General features: G+C 37.1%; 1 protein-coding gene and 1 long non-coding RNA gene across 2 annotated transcripts in view; one reads left to right on the top strand and one right to left on the bottom strand.

Annotated features, from left to right (window-relative positions):
• The window catches only part of HIBCH (3-hydroxyisobutyryl-CoA hydrolase), a 38,849-nt gene that overhangs the window by 7,428 nt on the left and 15,718 nt on the right, over positions 1-15,703 (top strand). The window contains exons 7-8 of the mRNA XM_066189577.1: positions 11,105-11,183; positions 15,422-15,567. Coding sequence (XP_066045674.1) covers positions 11,105-11,183; positions 15,422-15,567 — 225 coding nt within the window. The remainder of the gene's footprint in view (positions 1-11,104; positions 11,184-15,421; positions 15,568-15,703) is intronic.
• LOC136293159 (uncharacterized) overlaps positions 1-15,703 on the bottom strand; it is a 31,734-nt gene that overhangs the window by 3,380 nt on the left and 12,651 nt on the right. The window contains exon 2 of the long non-coding RNA XR_010722100.1: positions 2,984-3,068. This is a non-coding gene — a long non-coding RNA (uncharacterized lncRNA). The remainder of the gene's footprint in view (positions 1-2,983; positions 3,069-15,703) is intronic.

The raw sequence follows: 15,703 nt of genomic DNA, 5'->3' as shown, positions 1-15,703 counted from the left end.
TATTTTTGGACTGAAAAGAACATAATGGAGTCAGATGATCCTGCATTACTAAGATTCTTTATGAATTCTCTTTCCTCTAAAGAGCGTTTAAAAGGCAGCAATCAGCCTGAAATTTTATTTTGGGTAACCAAGTTTGGATACCCAAATTTCAGTGGGACCATGACAGAGTTTAACTGCCATTAGGGTTTGAATGACAGCTTAACTTGTTTATCATATACTAGAAGTAGCAATTATCTTTACTTGTGGGGAGGGGACTAGGTTTTGACTCAGGAAGTATGCAGCCTAATTTTAGAGGAACTAAGTTAAAAATCACAGAAGTCTGTTAGAAACTCAGTTACTACGTGCTTGCATAGTAAAAGTTGCTACTGGTGCACAGATGCCATAGATCTGTGATAGTAAAACCTGGAATTTTATCCAAAAAATGAACTGTTTCCACTTCATTATTAGCTGGTAGTTGGCTTTGGGAGCTTCATTAGCCAACAGATGGGGCTGTGGAGCTTGTTCTCAGCACCACTGTGTCTGTAGTTCATCAAAAATTGGTATTCAATATAAATGCATCTTTTCATCTTTTTGTACTTATAAGTTCAAATTTGCAAGACAAATTTTCTAGAAGCAAAGGTGGCTGCAGTTTACTGAAAAATACTGAAATGAGTTATAAATACCTCATTTACTGCTAAAGGACTGTTGAAAGGAGCACTGGGCACACACTCTCAAGTTCCTAAAAGCTACTTCAGATGTAGCTGATTTCTATCTGTAAATTTTCTTTTCCTTGAAATTAAGTATCTGAACAGTTGACAAGAAATTCAGAAGTTTGGAGGGTTTTTAAAATATTGTTGTTTGCAAATGACATCCTAAGTTTGGTCTTCTTGGTTTTGGAAAAATCACAGTCTTGTCTGAAGTTCTTTGGAGATTAAATATAGGTGATTTATAAGATCAGTCCAAAGCTATGGTTTTAAACAGGGCTTTGGCACAAAATATGTTACTGCATCAGATATTCCCTCTAGCAGACAAAAAGATTCATAAAACTGTTTTTGAGAACTGTTTCAGAGCCAAATAAAGCACACTAGGCAGATTGAGTGGTGGGTTTTCAATGATTTGGCTTGGAATTTAAGGAGAATCTTTGACAGAGGAAAAAACCCAAAACCAACAGGGCACAGACTTTGGAAGTTGGTGAAAATGGAAGTCAGTGGATTAACTTAAAGTTAAAATAATATGTAAAAAAACCTTAGGTAGCTTTGCAAAATGAGAATTACATTTTCAAGAACAAAGGCCATTACCTTTAGTTCATAGAAGAATCTGTAACAGCATGAATGAAGAGCCCTTGTTTGTAGTATGATATTCTAGAGCATGCATGATTTAGAAACTTCCTGAGCCAGGCTTTATGTCAGAACCACAGTGCTAAACAACCACCAGTGGTCACACTCACCTCTCTGTACATCTCATTTTTTTGACAGTGTGTAGGCTTGGTATTCAGAAAGGCCTCTGACAGTCCATTTCACAGTTGAATGTTGTGCTTGGCAAAGCAACTGGTTGCTCATTCAGGCCTACTGTCTAATATTATTAAATGCTTGTGTGATTAATTACCAGTGAGGCCAAACTTGAAACCCAAATGCTTATTTTTTTACCAATGAGTAAAGAAAGTGTTGCTCAATCATAGAAATTCTTGGCTTTGGGCATTTTTTTGTGGGATCTAATCCTGCAGATTAGTCTGGCCTCTTACACAGCATATTTTCTAAGTTTGTTTTAGCCTTGCTTTAAAAAATTATGCTTTTAGTTTTAGGACGAGAAAACATCTTCCTGTGGGGGAAGTAGGTTTTAACTTACATTTAAACAACATTTTCATTGCAGAAATAAGTTTGGTAGAGTTGCTAACTCTCTTAAACCCTTTGCAAAGCACTGTGCTTTGAGTTATTCCAAGCATCTTATTTTCCAGTCTTTGCATTTAGGAAGATTAATGGGAGGTTTTATCTTTAATATAGTTTGCCATCTGACCAGATTTCCATCTCTGAGTCCCTCAGGTTGTGGGGCCCAGTTTGTGAGAGCAATAGCTGTACACAGGACTGACTCCCTTCCTCAGAGAAGGACCTCAGGAGCACAGACTGGGAGAAGAAGGTATCAACCTGTGACTAGGTCTTCGGATTCATGAATGGCTTTCCTTTAGTTTTGTCACCACACCTGACAGTATGGGTTTTTTAAGCAAGGTCTTTTACTTACACTGAGAGTCTACATCTGAGTTATTTACTTAGAGTTTCTTTAGGGTGACTATTGGACAGTAGAATTTTCTTCAGAACTATTTGAGTGTTACTCTCTCGTGTAGTGATGTGGAATATGTAAAGCTTTAGACTACACAGATGTGTAGAGCTGGGAGGAGCATGAGGGTTATTCTTTTGCACTTGCGTTAGGGTTAAGTACAGCTAGATGACTGCTTAGCTGATTTTCACCTAGTGCACTCAGAACTCTCCCAACAGCAGGAATTCTGGTTTTTCTAGATATGCCACCTGAGTGCTTATTCTTTCAAGCTTGGTTACCCTAGTGTCTAATTTAAGTCTTTAGTATGTGTAGGCAATATATTCCAGTCTTAGTCACAGCTCCATGTGGACGTTTTGAGATACTTGCACTCCTTGCTCCTAGTCCTCTCTCTTTAATAGGGATAAGGATAGCTATTCAGCCTTTCTTATAGATTAAGTCTTTTAGTCTCCTTGCAATCCTCTGGAATCTCTCCCATTTGTGTACTTTACAGTTCATTGCCAGAGACCAGACAATATTTCAGCTGGAGGATTCATCAGCACCAAGTAGAGCAGAAAAATTATCCTCCCTATATTACAAAGATATTCTGTCACAAATAGTCCATGTAAATAGCAGTTTTGAAAGCATCCAGTCCTAGGAGGCCACCGCTTCTAGTTATTCCCAAAACTCTTACTGTCACCTCTTTCCTCCTTGCCTAACATAAACTTCCATCACAGTACATTTCTTTATTGCTTACCTTTTACCAATTTTAAATCTTCTTCCATGAAATGAGCTCATTTGTCAAAGAGTCAGTTTTGCAGAGCCACCCCTTTCTTCAAGGACTGCAAAGGAAAAGGAAGCACTCATTTTCTCTGCATTTCAAGAAACCTGGGTGCTGTACTGGGTGGCTCTGGGCTGATGAGGCTGCCCAGGTGTAGTGAATCCCCACCTCAGCCCTTGGCTGCCTGCTCTGCTCTAGTGTGATGCCTTCAGTAGTTCTTTTCACAACAGCAGTGCCTTATTTATACTAATTACACGGTTGCTGTAAACCCCTGGAAAGCATCTAGGTATTTATTCCATGGGAAGCATGCTTTCCATCTCTCTATTTGATTATACCTTCCTAAGCCTAGTTATTTTAATTCTGTTAGTTTCTCCAGAGTGAGATGGTTTTGAATCTTGCCCTTCAAAGTGTTTGCCTCCCCCAAAAGTAAACTAAAGAATGACAGAAATCCTTGTTACTGCATCATCCAAGCAGACAATGAAGCTGTCAAATGAAGTTTCATTAATGATTTGCTCTGCATGACCTCAGGTGGGGTACCCTCTCAGTTTTATTGCAAACTGCTGGTACCTCTTAATATTGTTTCAGAGGATGTACCCTCCATTTCCCAGTGATTACATCTAAGCTGTGCTTCCCTTGCTTGTTTGTGAAAGGCAACAATGCTGCGGGTGGGGAGACATCACAAACACTGCAGTTTAAAATATGAAGCTTTCTCAGCTTGCTGCTTTATGAGTGATGTCATTTTAATCAAGGGGTAATGCAGGTGTTCCAAAGAAACACATGCAGCCAAATTCCTGAACCTACTCCATGGTTTGGAAATATTCACTCTCTTGTGCATCTACCTGTACATCTTCTCTTCTGGAATACAGAATCAGAATTATTGCATCCTTTTTGCAGTAGAACAGTGAACTCAGTACCAGTTTTTAGCTTTAGCTCTTTTTCACATTATTGCCATTTAATTTTTGGCAAAACATTCCAGATGCTGACATTGCTAGAGGAATCTGCCTTTCCTTGTAAATCATGTCTCAGTACCTGACAGCGCATCTACCAATATCTACCAACATATGCATTTACACTTCAGCCAATTTAGTCAACAATTCTTACTACATTAATATTTGTTATCAAGTAAATTGGTAGTGATGTCATAAGCAGCTTGTATATTAGCCATTTTAGTCAATAGAATTTTAGTACACAAAGGAGCTGGAGTTGACCAATAGCTGTCCTTACCCATCCCATTTTTATCCAGATTGTGCAGCTGTAACTCTTTAAAAATGTACCTTTCACTACTAACATGTATCTATTCATATAGGTTGTGTGCATCTAACTTTGACTCAGAAGTGTAGATGGCAGCATTTGAGACTAACATTCAGAAACCAGGAAACATTAGGATTAAGCATATCTATAAAATCTCATATTTTTACCTATGTGTGATACAATTTTTAATTACAGGAATGTGCGTTTACAAGTGGATATTGCCCAGAGAACAAAGCTATTCATTTGTGCTTTCGTTTGGGGTGCAAATTTTACCGCACATCATGGAAATCCTACTTAATAGTTATCAATATACATATATCCGTGTAAACATATGGGGCTTGGGGTGACTAACTGCAGCTCATGAAATAATATGATTTTACATAGTACTTCTCTACTGTAATAGACTTTATTACCCCTTTAGCCCTTTTTAAAGCTAGGAAACTAGAACCTAGAAATGTCAGTACTTCTTGGGACTTCTCCCAATTCTTATTCTTTTTCTTCCTTTTTATGTCATGCCTCTTGTCAGCCATCATGGACTGGAGCATCTTCGATTTTGTTTTAATTTACACTCTAAAATCTGCCCTGAAGTAAAAGTAATTGTCATACTAAACCTAGATAAGCTGCTTTCCAATTCCCTCTCTGCCTGTCCCCCTGTCCCCCTCCCTCGTGCCTGTGTACCACAGAGAAGCTTGTGGCCTGTTTTGCTGCCAGTGCTTCTAAGCTGAAGGCAGCTTTTACTGTGAAATAAAATATAGCTTTTTCAAGTACAAACAAACTGTTTTGAGATTGACTCGTGCACCACTTATCTTCTGAAATATGGGATGTTGAATACAGGGCTGAGGCAATCCTAGGAAAGGGTTCACTCCTTGCTGCTGTTCCAGTCTCTTTGCCATCTGGCCATGCTGCTGTGCCTGCTTGGCTCTGGTGTATGATCCCAGGGATAAATGGTGCTCTGCATCTTGTGGCTAATCGGACTAGAATGTCAGCAGCTCCTCACATGGACAAAAAGTAACCACTGGATGCTCAGTCATCTGCACCTGATGTTATTCCCCACAGGGCTTATCATAAAGCACTGTCTTGAATACAAGTATTTTAAATTATAGCTCAGTACTTGTACAGTAAGTAAAACTCCTTTTCTCTCTCTCTCATTACTCTGCAATGACAGATTTTTGCTGGTTTCTGCACAGATTTGTTCTTTCCATTTAACACTATTTTTCTCTAATTCTACGCCTTGGTGTACCTACCTAGCCTTATATTGAGAGTTATCTCATTATTTCCCTCCCCCTCCCTTTGTGATAGATCAAGGAATAAACGTTCTTATCTTTGCCTGCTTCTCCATCCTTTCATATTTCTGCTCATTTTCCTCAGTTCCTGAAGAATTTGAGTGCTCATTTTCTCTTTGAGGTGTTACACTTTCAGTCTTACACTTTCTGAGCACTTTGTTCAGCAAAATACAACATCATTACAAAAAACCCTCTGGATTCACTCCTGTTATCCCAAATAACTGTGCCACTGTTTAAATAAAATTCTGATGCACTTCCCTGCATTTAAGACCAAGAAGTGTTTCTTCAATTTTAAGATAAAACCTAGAAGCTCAATTATGCACTGATGCAAGGTGCTGTAATATGTTCCCTCCCAGTTGCCTGCCCTCCCTGCAGACATGAAGATTTGATGAGCTGGACACAGGGATATCTTGCAGTAGCTCCATTTTTAGGTGATAAAGAGGGACAAGGGGAGAACTTCTTCCAGAATTTTAGAAACAGTAAAAAGGGTACATTTTTTTCTGAATACACATGGCCAGTTATGTATTAAAATTGGGATAAAAAGAATGCTTTCAAATGTAAAACTAGAAAACATTGTACTTGTTACTAATTAAGAGCTATAGGCTTTTCAGATCCAGGTCTTCCCAGATCTCCTCTTTTCTTTCTGTTGCAGCACAGATCTTGTGTCCATAAAAAATTGTGCAGATTATGATAGCTACCCTAGTAAAAATTGTTTGTGATCACTGAAAATCTGGGCTGCCAGTAGAAAAATCAAACCAGGGCTTTAAAAAAGTCAGTCTAAATCTGGTTGATAAAGGACACTCACTGTGGCAGCATTGGTGCGTAGAATGGCCTATGTTTCTTTTTCCCTAAGTTTCCCTATGAGAAGAACCTGACCTAAATGATTACTGTTCATGTGGTTGGATCAATTTGTTTAAATGCTATGGGGTCAGAATAACAAGTCTGAGATATCAGATATTACTACAGATAATCTCCCTCCAGTCAGCTCGTTGTGCTTCTATGTGTCTGTAGCAATTTGGACTGAGACACTCTCATACTTAATCAGTATATGAAAATAAATATTTTATATTTAAATTATGCATCATCAATATTTTATGTTTTGAAATACCACACTAAATTATTGAAAAGTTCACAGTATTCACTTTTTAAAATGATATTTTTAAAATACTTATATGCAGATGATTTATGTATCAACAGCCAAAGAAGGTGATACTCTGTGTCCAGATTGATCTGTTGCACTCCACTGCTCTGGTTCACAATGTCTCTTGTCCGTTAGTATCTACAGATGAAAATGGATTATACTCTTTGGAGTGGGCCATAACATTAATGATGAACAAAGATTAATTTTGATTCAGTTTAAGATCCATTGTGTCTGGATGCAGGGGGTAATGCTCTTACATCCATGATTTTTGATCCACTGTAGCTATAAGCTCCTGCTGCTTCCTGAATCAATTCCACTGACTCACTTCGCCTTTTAAAATATTTTTGCTGCAGCTTGGCTGCACATTTGTATGCAGGCATATTTGCCCTTTGTTGTGCTATGCTCAGTTATGCTCAATTGATTGCTACATTTCTTTTTGGTTCTTGCTCTACCAGAAGCTATTTTCATGGAGTTAAAAATGTAACAAGTGTAGTCACTTGATGAGAGCTGTTACAAAAGGACTTTCACTGCAGTCAATATTGGTTTTATCATAACACTGCATACTCAAACAGCTAAAAATTATTTACCAGCCTGGTGAAGGTGACACAAGCAACATTCCTGATGGCCTTTTCTATTTGTTTCTTTTATTGTGTGGCCTAAGCATTCCTAGGCAGTGATTCCTTTACAGTCTGAGTTAGATTATCCAGTAAACAGCCAAGTGTGATGTGTGGTTTTGCTGTGACACAGGTCTGCTTTTCTGTATGTGTGCAGGAAGGGAGTATTTATGTCACTCTGTGTAGTTCTCTGTTGTGCTGGCCTTCAATTTCTGAATAACCCCTAAATTGTCTTGATTTACTAAATGTGGGTCATTCTCAAGATAATACAGCCTTTGGGACACAAAAGATTCACAGTAGTTGTATTTCATTTCTGCATCTGTTGGTCACCTTGTTTTTCATTAGATAAATACCTGTATTAAGGTTCTGTATTCATCATGAGAAAAAAATGAAAATCAATGATAAAGTTTCTATGCACAGTCACATAATGACTTTTGAAATACTGCATTGACTGGGCAGTCTTGTATGGGAAATAAAATTCAGATACTCTACACTCTTTTTTGTAAGCTTGTTGATGAATTGAGACTGAACTGCCTACAAAATGATGTGCCTCTCTGAGGTACACTGGGACTAAAACAGCCCTGTGCTATGAAGGAGCTACAGCAAAAACCAGCCCAGTAGTTTAAATTGGTTGCCTGTTAATTTCTTTATTCTCCTTTACTTTTAGACTCATTCTGTAAGTACCCTTTACAAAATTCAAAACTCAGCTGTCAATGGAAAGTTTCCAGCGGTAAAAGCCTCATAGACCATGGGAGTGTATTACCTTGGAGAAGCCTGAAGGAAGATATCAGCTTTAGTATATAAGCCCATGAAAAGTAGAGCTCTGACAGTGCAGAATATAGTGTATTTTAATAAAGGTATTATAGTGTTAAGGCTTGCCTGTGTAAATGCTGGAAAGACCTGGTGAAGTGAACACAGTCCAACTGAAGATTTTTTAATGGTGTGAAGGGCCTCCCTCCTGGAGGGGACTCCAGCTATGTAAGAATTCAGCTGAATGAAAACAAAACAAAACTGGAAAATCCAGAAATGAGGGAGCAGTGCATTTAGATTTCTGACTGGTTTGTTCTTTACACAGAATGTATTACACTAATCTGTCCTCTGTGTTAGATCTAGAAGGTTAAACATGCAGTGATACGTTAACCATTTGGGCAGTTACAAATAAACAAAAAAAAGCATATGAACACCAGTAAAGAAGTTACTGGGATTTGTACCATTAACTAATTTTTCTCTCCAAATTTTGTCTTAATATTGGATTATTTAGAAATGATCTTCAAAGAAGCAAGAACATATTTGCACCACTTTTTTATAATGAATAAAAAGAAAATATACTTCTAGTCTTTTAAATATACATCTGAAATAAGGCTGTTATCTGTGATAAAAAACTCGAAGGCTATCTAGAAAACATCCATTTATGGCTTAAACACTTGAGAGAGTGAAATCTGATTTAATTACTTCTTTCAAAAGAAAATTACATCTTTCAGCTTTCTATTATTGAAACTCAACATTTATTTTTGTCACTCTAAAAAAAGAACGAGCTTGGAAGAGAAGCTCCCTTCATGGAATTCACACTCGAATCTTTGGTACTTAAAATTCAAGCCAAAAATTTGAGTCCTTAAACAAAATTCTGATTGTCTAGAAAACAAGCCAGAAAAAATGCTTTGAGATAGGTGGTGTTTGTATTTTTAGACAGGGGATTAGAAAATATTAATTTAGGCATTAGAAAGACCAAAATGGGCATGATCTTTATTTCATTATCTTCAGAAAAAGTTCATAATTGTTCAACATGCATAAATATAACAGCAGGCTTTACTTAATGCAGTGAAAATATGCTATTATGACATTAAAAAAAATTGGAAGTGATGAAGTCATGTTTCTATTTCATTTAAGAATTTTGGAACTGCTTTATGAGTCAACACAGCTTTACAGAGAGCTTTGCATTTTCAGGACAACTAAATACAGGCCCATTGCTCTTGCTGCTGCTCAGATGAGTTCTGCCCAGTGCTCAGACAAAGGGCCAAAGGACAGATAAGGGGTGAACCATAAGGTTCTACCCTGTGCAAATAAAATTCAGATGTTTGCTCAAATGCCATTTGCCTCCTTGGAACAGCAGAGCTTCATGTGAATACATTTGGCTTAGTTCCTGAATATAAAATCGAGTTTGATAACCACTTACCCTATGGGTGCATTTCACAGGAAATTAAACTGGAATCTTAAAACCTTCATACATCTACATTAAAACCCAAGAGTGGCAGATAGTCATTTTACAGAAGAAACTTGAAAATATTTTCAGATTTGGTTGTGTATCACCCTAATGGAATTAATTTCTTCTTGGGCAGAATTAGAAGAGAGGAAAGGGTGAGAGGAAATTTAATTTGAGATAACTTAAAAAAAATATTGACAGAAAACCCAATCAAAGATCTCTGTAGATAAGCAAAAGGAAAAGAAGTTCTACTCTCACCTTAAAAACCTGTCAAATACATACTGCTTGTCCAAGGGCGTATCACCGAGTTAATCCCACTGGTTTTGATGGGAAGTATGAAGTTCTGTGAAGATATTTGTGAAGACTAATAGCCTTAGTTGGGTAAAGTGCCCTTTTTCTAGTATTTAAACAATTTTAAATGTTATTTAAAATCCATTATATCCTCATCAGACACTGACTTCTTTTGGCCAATGATTTTTAAGATATCTTAGTTTTTACATAAAATATGGATGGCTGGAAAGGACTGAGCAAAGGGATAATTAACAGTGAGGAACAGAGGTAAACTGAAATGGTGGAAAGGATGAAAGAAAATATTTGTGTGAAATAACTGCTTGTGAAGCATTCAGCAGAGCTGTCTCCAGACAGGAGCAAACACACATTTCTATTGACAAGCGTCACGTAGGTAAGTTTTGAGAAGTGAGACCTCAGCATGAATTTTGTGGTTGTGCCCTATAATCTGAATATTCTTGGATTACTTCAAATATTATTACTAAGTAATAGTAATTTCTTCAGATAACCATTTTTTGTTTTGTTCATTTAACTCTTGAAGATTTATCTAAATTAAATTTATTTTGTGTGAAGTGAATTTTTTTTTTTTTTGATTGGGCCTTTCTGCTGCTTACTACCTAAATCAGAAAATATGGCATAGGCAACACCAGAAATTCTTCTAATTTTGAGGGAAGTGTTTGATCAGGACAGGCTGCTAGAGAAAAGTGCTAAACACTTAGGAATGTGAATACCATTACTGACTTGGTGAACACAAGTGCCTAGGATAAAAAGGGAGTTTCTAACAGCGTATTCTGAATTTTAATCAGTAATGCCCCAGGCTTTTTCTGCTTGAAATGTTTCTCTGTTTATAGTGTAAGTAATTATCACATTAGAGGAACAGTTAATTATTTTTTCTTTTGAAAGCATTAGGATGACAGCTTTGTGAAATTTATGTATTCTCCAAAAGTATTGGCTTTATTTTGTTGGTGATTTGAAGTAGGTGCAAAAATTATAGATGGAGTAACATTAGCAAAAGGATGTCAACTCCCTTAGTAGTTACCCAGTGGAGATAACATGGTCACTCATGGTTTTTTGAAGTTATTCTCTGTATAACTCACCCATCCTTCAAAGCATAGAAAGCTATTTCAACCAAATCATGAAGATAATGCTATGCTTTATTAGCATTTGAACCATAAAAGACCTTTTAATATTTTGTTGAGCTGCACATGGTAAATCTAATATTATTTAAATTGTAAAGCAAAGCAAGAGGTATGTTACATAGGATTGTGGTTATGGTTATCTTTACCTGTAATTTTATAATTGCGTCTTTTGCCTGTACAGGGAGTTGGTGTCTCAGTCCATGGACATTTTCGAGTTGCTACAGAAAAGACTGTTTTTGCCATGCCAGAAACAGCAATAGGTAAGTGTTTGAACAGATCGTCATGTGTTAATGTGTTTAGGGTTTCACTCTTTGTGTAATCAGGGTGAAATGTCTTTGACTGAATGCTTTGGTGGTAGGGAAAGAATTCTAAAAGGGAATTGGAGACAACCATATCTGGAAGGTGGGGTTTTTACCATATATGGAAAGTATTTTTGTTAAATTATCAGAAACTTATCTGTGTTGTGGGAGTTGATCATTGAGACTCTTAACTGTGTAGAGTGACACAAAGGCTTTCAGGATAAAACTTTTTTAAAAAGAACTATGTCTTGCTCCAGATGGGGGCAGATAAAGTGTGAAGCTCCCAGTGCAGGTACACCAGCTTTACCTTGGAAACTCGGTGTGAGTCAAACTGGGTGTACTACAAGCTGCCCTGCCATGTTAATGGGACAGGTTTTGGAATTCCAGCTTTTCTTGTAGATTATTAATGTAGACCCATTACAGTTGTGCACAGATTGTTGCTGGGCAAGATCAGTATCTTCAGTGTAACCTTTTGTTGTTTTAAACAGCAACATGTACCTTGTGTTTTCTAATCTTCGATCCTTTGATCCTTTCTCTGTTCCAAGAGGTACAAAAAAGAAATGTAACCCAGAGCTACATAAAGATACAGGTGTGACTCAAGAAAAATGAGTCAGATTAAATGGAACTCTCCTGATTCAACTGCAAAGCATAATCAACCATAATAAACCACCCAAATACAAGCTAGCTCGTTACCATTTTAATTCCTGAAAAAAATGCTGGAGCAATTCCTGCTAGCTGATAAATGTTACGTAGTTTTTCTGAACAAGTTGGAATGAAAAAACTAAAAACTACTTCAGCCCTTCAAGTGTTTTTTTTATTGCTGAAGAAAAACTTAGTAAACTAAGCTTAAGCTTTAATATAACATGAGTTTTCTAAGCTCTGAAGTTTATAATCAGTTGTTGTATATGAAAACCGTTTGAGGTAAACAATTTGTATTTTTTTTAACTAAACAGAGCTTCATTGGCATGTGAAATCATTCTAATAATAAAAGTACCTTCACTTTCTTCTTCAAAGGTAAAGATATGAGTATAAATATATGATATATGTTATATTAACAAGAACTATGTACTTTACACAGATTTCTCATGTTGACTTATTTAAACAAAAATAGACTGGTAAGACATGTGAAGGAAAAGCTTAAAACTTGCTTAGGAAAGAAAGTAATTAAACCCCTTTTAGGATCACTTAGAAGTAAAACCACTGAAATCTGTTTGGATTTAAAGGCTTAGCTGTTTTGATCTCTGTGGAGCGTGTTTAAAATATCTAGCTCTCTAGATACTGTATTAATTGGGTTTTTTTGTGTGCTCACTTATTTCAGTAGGCATGACACCTTTGCTGTGAAATGAAAACAAAACATTCATTCAGCTGCTCCATTTTCACACAATTATTCTGCATTTGTACACCACCATAAATAAGAGGATACAGATAAATGTGCCACTTAGCAAACAGAAAGAAAAGGCAGTTTGAGACTAGGAGTTTGACATAGGTAAGATATAGCACTGCAAAGCAGCAGAGAAGTAGGAAGGTGGGGAGAACAGAGGTTGAAAGTATAATGTATGGGCTTTGAGGTGATGTTACGCTAATAATGGATACTTTCTTGCATATCCCTGCTAAGTTTTTAGCTTTCTAGAAGTCAATGCTAGTAAATTCCCAACCCCCTCTGCCAGACAAGGTAAGAACGTAACAGCGCTGCCTTTCTTCTGCTTGGCAAATGCAGAATTGCACCTTTGGGATTACAGCAGAGCATGTTGCACCTGTGTCAGAGCACAGACTGCAAGTCAGCACTGCAGGCATGGGCTCATGGCCTGGGCAGCCCAGCAGTAACACAGCTCTTCTCTTACTTCACTAGAAATTGAGAAATGGTTGCTAAATGCTAACAAAAAAAACAAAAATCAGTTAGGGAATACACTAAGAGAACCCCAGCAGCAAAGATATTTCTGCTTTTTATATATATATATATATATATATGTATATATATGTATACATATATATACACACACACATATATATAGGAAGCATTACTGAGAGATGAGCAATATGTAGAACATGGACAAGAGGAGTAAAATTATAAGAGAAAAAGGAAGACAGGAACATTAAAAAGGATACAGCAGAAGCTATAGCAGACTATGCAACCAAGTAAGTTTAAAGTGGATTAGGTAAACCTTCACTAATGCCTTAATTAAAGATACCTTCATTCAATTTAGGTTTATTTGCCTCTAAAGCTTCTTAAGCTAATCAACTTCACAGTTTATTTAGAACTGATTTCCTGTGTATTGCCAAGTGGAAGGATACAATGGATCCCAACAGAAAGATGTTTTTCCTCTGGAAAAGTGCTAGAACATGGGGAGAGCAGTATTCCAGTTATCAGTATTATTTTAACTACAGCAAAAAGAAAAAATATTGTTGCTGTTGTTGTTCTGGTGGATGGAGAGAAAAATGTAATTGCCTTTTTGCTTTGGAGGGCATTTTTAAGATGTGTTTTACTTTTAAATGAGGTTGGGTTTGGGTTTTTTGGGTTGGTTTTTTTTTCAGTAGAAGGATATCCACGGGGAGACAGATGAATAGAAACATAAAACTAAATGGAAGTTTTGGCATCACTGTTATGATAGTTCAAGCTGAGAAGGTAAAATGTAGAATAGACTATTTGAGAATGTGAGTGCAGATGAAAAAGAAGGTAAGTGATGAATTAGAGTTAATACAGCTTAGGGCTTTTAAAGGGTGTCAGCAAGGCATTCAGCATTTCAGGAGAAGAGTTTTATGTCTCAGTAGCCTGGGGGATGAAGAATAAATCAATTACTGACTGCACACACATCAGTGGCAATAGAATACTACAGCTGTAACTGATAGGAAGTGATTCCTAAACCAAACCTTTTGGTATATTAGAAGCAGCAGAACAAAAAGAAGACCAAGAGGGAACCAGAGAAGAAGCTGAGGTGGGTTAGATATTAAGATTATTAAGAGGGAAACACTGAAGAGCAGCTGTCTGAAAGAAACCTCCCCTTACTCCATCCAGGGGGCATGACTGTTCAGGAACCACTAATTTCCCATTTCTCAAAATACTTGGAATAGGGTCTTTCTATAATACACACATTGACTCTTGTGAACAAAAGCCATTACTTGTGAGTGAAAAATTACCATCTTCTATCAGAACCCCATTTAAACTCCTGAATTTTCCCAGTTAATATCTCTTCTTTAGCAAGTGTCTTTTGTATTCTTTAGCAAGTGTGTTTGTATTCTTTTTGATTTGTTTTCATGATTCGATTCATTCTCTGAAAGTGGAAAAATCCCACCACACCTCTCATTGCTTTAAAAGACTTTCAGTTTCATGAATGCACCATTGGCATGATTTCAACGTAGTAACTGGACCCTGCTTCCTTGCATTCAGATTTCTGAAATCAATACAGCTAAGCTAAAGTTTTCTAAAGCTTAAGTACATTTAAAGAGATGTCTAATTTTTTTTTTGTGATCAATGCATATTACAGAAGGTAGATACTTTCCAACACAACTTTTAAAAGTATTTTGAATTATAGTCACAGCTTTGAATTTTTTTGAAAAATTACCCTAATCTGTAGATTTTAAAAAGTATATCAGACATTTACTAAACTGGAGAGTTTGATTTTTTTTTTTTAATTTTAGCTTAGTCATAGTCCTGTCAAAGAGCCAAGTACTAAGTCAGCATCTTGTACCTCCACCTTCAGGAAGACCCTGGCAATACTGTTGATCTATTATTGAATTCTCAGCCCCAAAATTTGTTCAAAGTAAGCTGTGCAAAAGAGGCACTTCATCAGCGTTTAATATTTTTATCATGATAAAAAATTTCAGTGAAAAAGCAGCATCCAGTTTGAGCTTGCACAGATCATTTCACAATCCCTTGTGTCCCTTCTGTTTTTTTGCTGTGAACACACTTCATTTTTCAAGCACCTAAAATTGTCTCGAGTTGTTGGCAAATAAAATAAATATTATTGGTTGGTATAGGTTTGCAAAGTACGTGCCAGTGGAAAGGATGAAGTTTGGAAAGTGTTCAGGAGTTTGCTTTTAGGAAGGGTTTTGATGCCAGAAATGTCAAACCGAGTCAAGGAGAAATTTGGACAAGGTTGCTGTGCCTATGTAAGGAAGGTGAAAATGAGACAAGAAAAAATTGCTGCTACTGATGATCGGTACAAGATCTCCTCCCTTCACTTTTGTTTTGTTTATTCCAGGCCTTTTCCCTGATGTAGGTGGAGGGTATTTCTTGCCAAGGCTCTCAGGAAAGGTTGGCTATTACCTGGCACTGACAGGATGCAGGCTGAAAGGAAGAGATGTGCTCAAAGTTGGCATCGCCACGCATTTTGTAGAATCCGAAAAGGTAACGTGCCAACAGTGCTGGCCAGGGCACAACCCACAGCCACAGTGAGAGCTTTGGGGTTTCAGCACCCCGACACCCTGGTACCAGCATGGCTGTCTGCAGAGGTGCCCTTACATTAGCTGGCCATGCCCTGCAA

This window comes from Chamaea fasciata, unplaced genomic scaffold, assembly GCF_029207755.1.
Source record: "Chamaea fasciata isolate MVZ Bird 193981 ecotype frontalis unplaced genomic scaffold, bChaFas1.0.hap1 SCAF_8, whole genome shotgun sequence".
Classification (NCBI taxonomy): Eukaryota; Metazoa; Chordata; class Aves; order Passeriformes; family Sylviidae; genus Chamaea; species Chamaea fasciata.
Note: the sequence above shows the minus strand (reverse complement) of the source record. Positions and strands in the feature narration are given on the sequence as shown.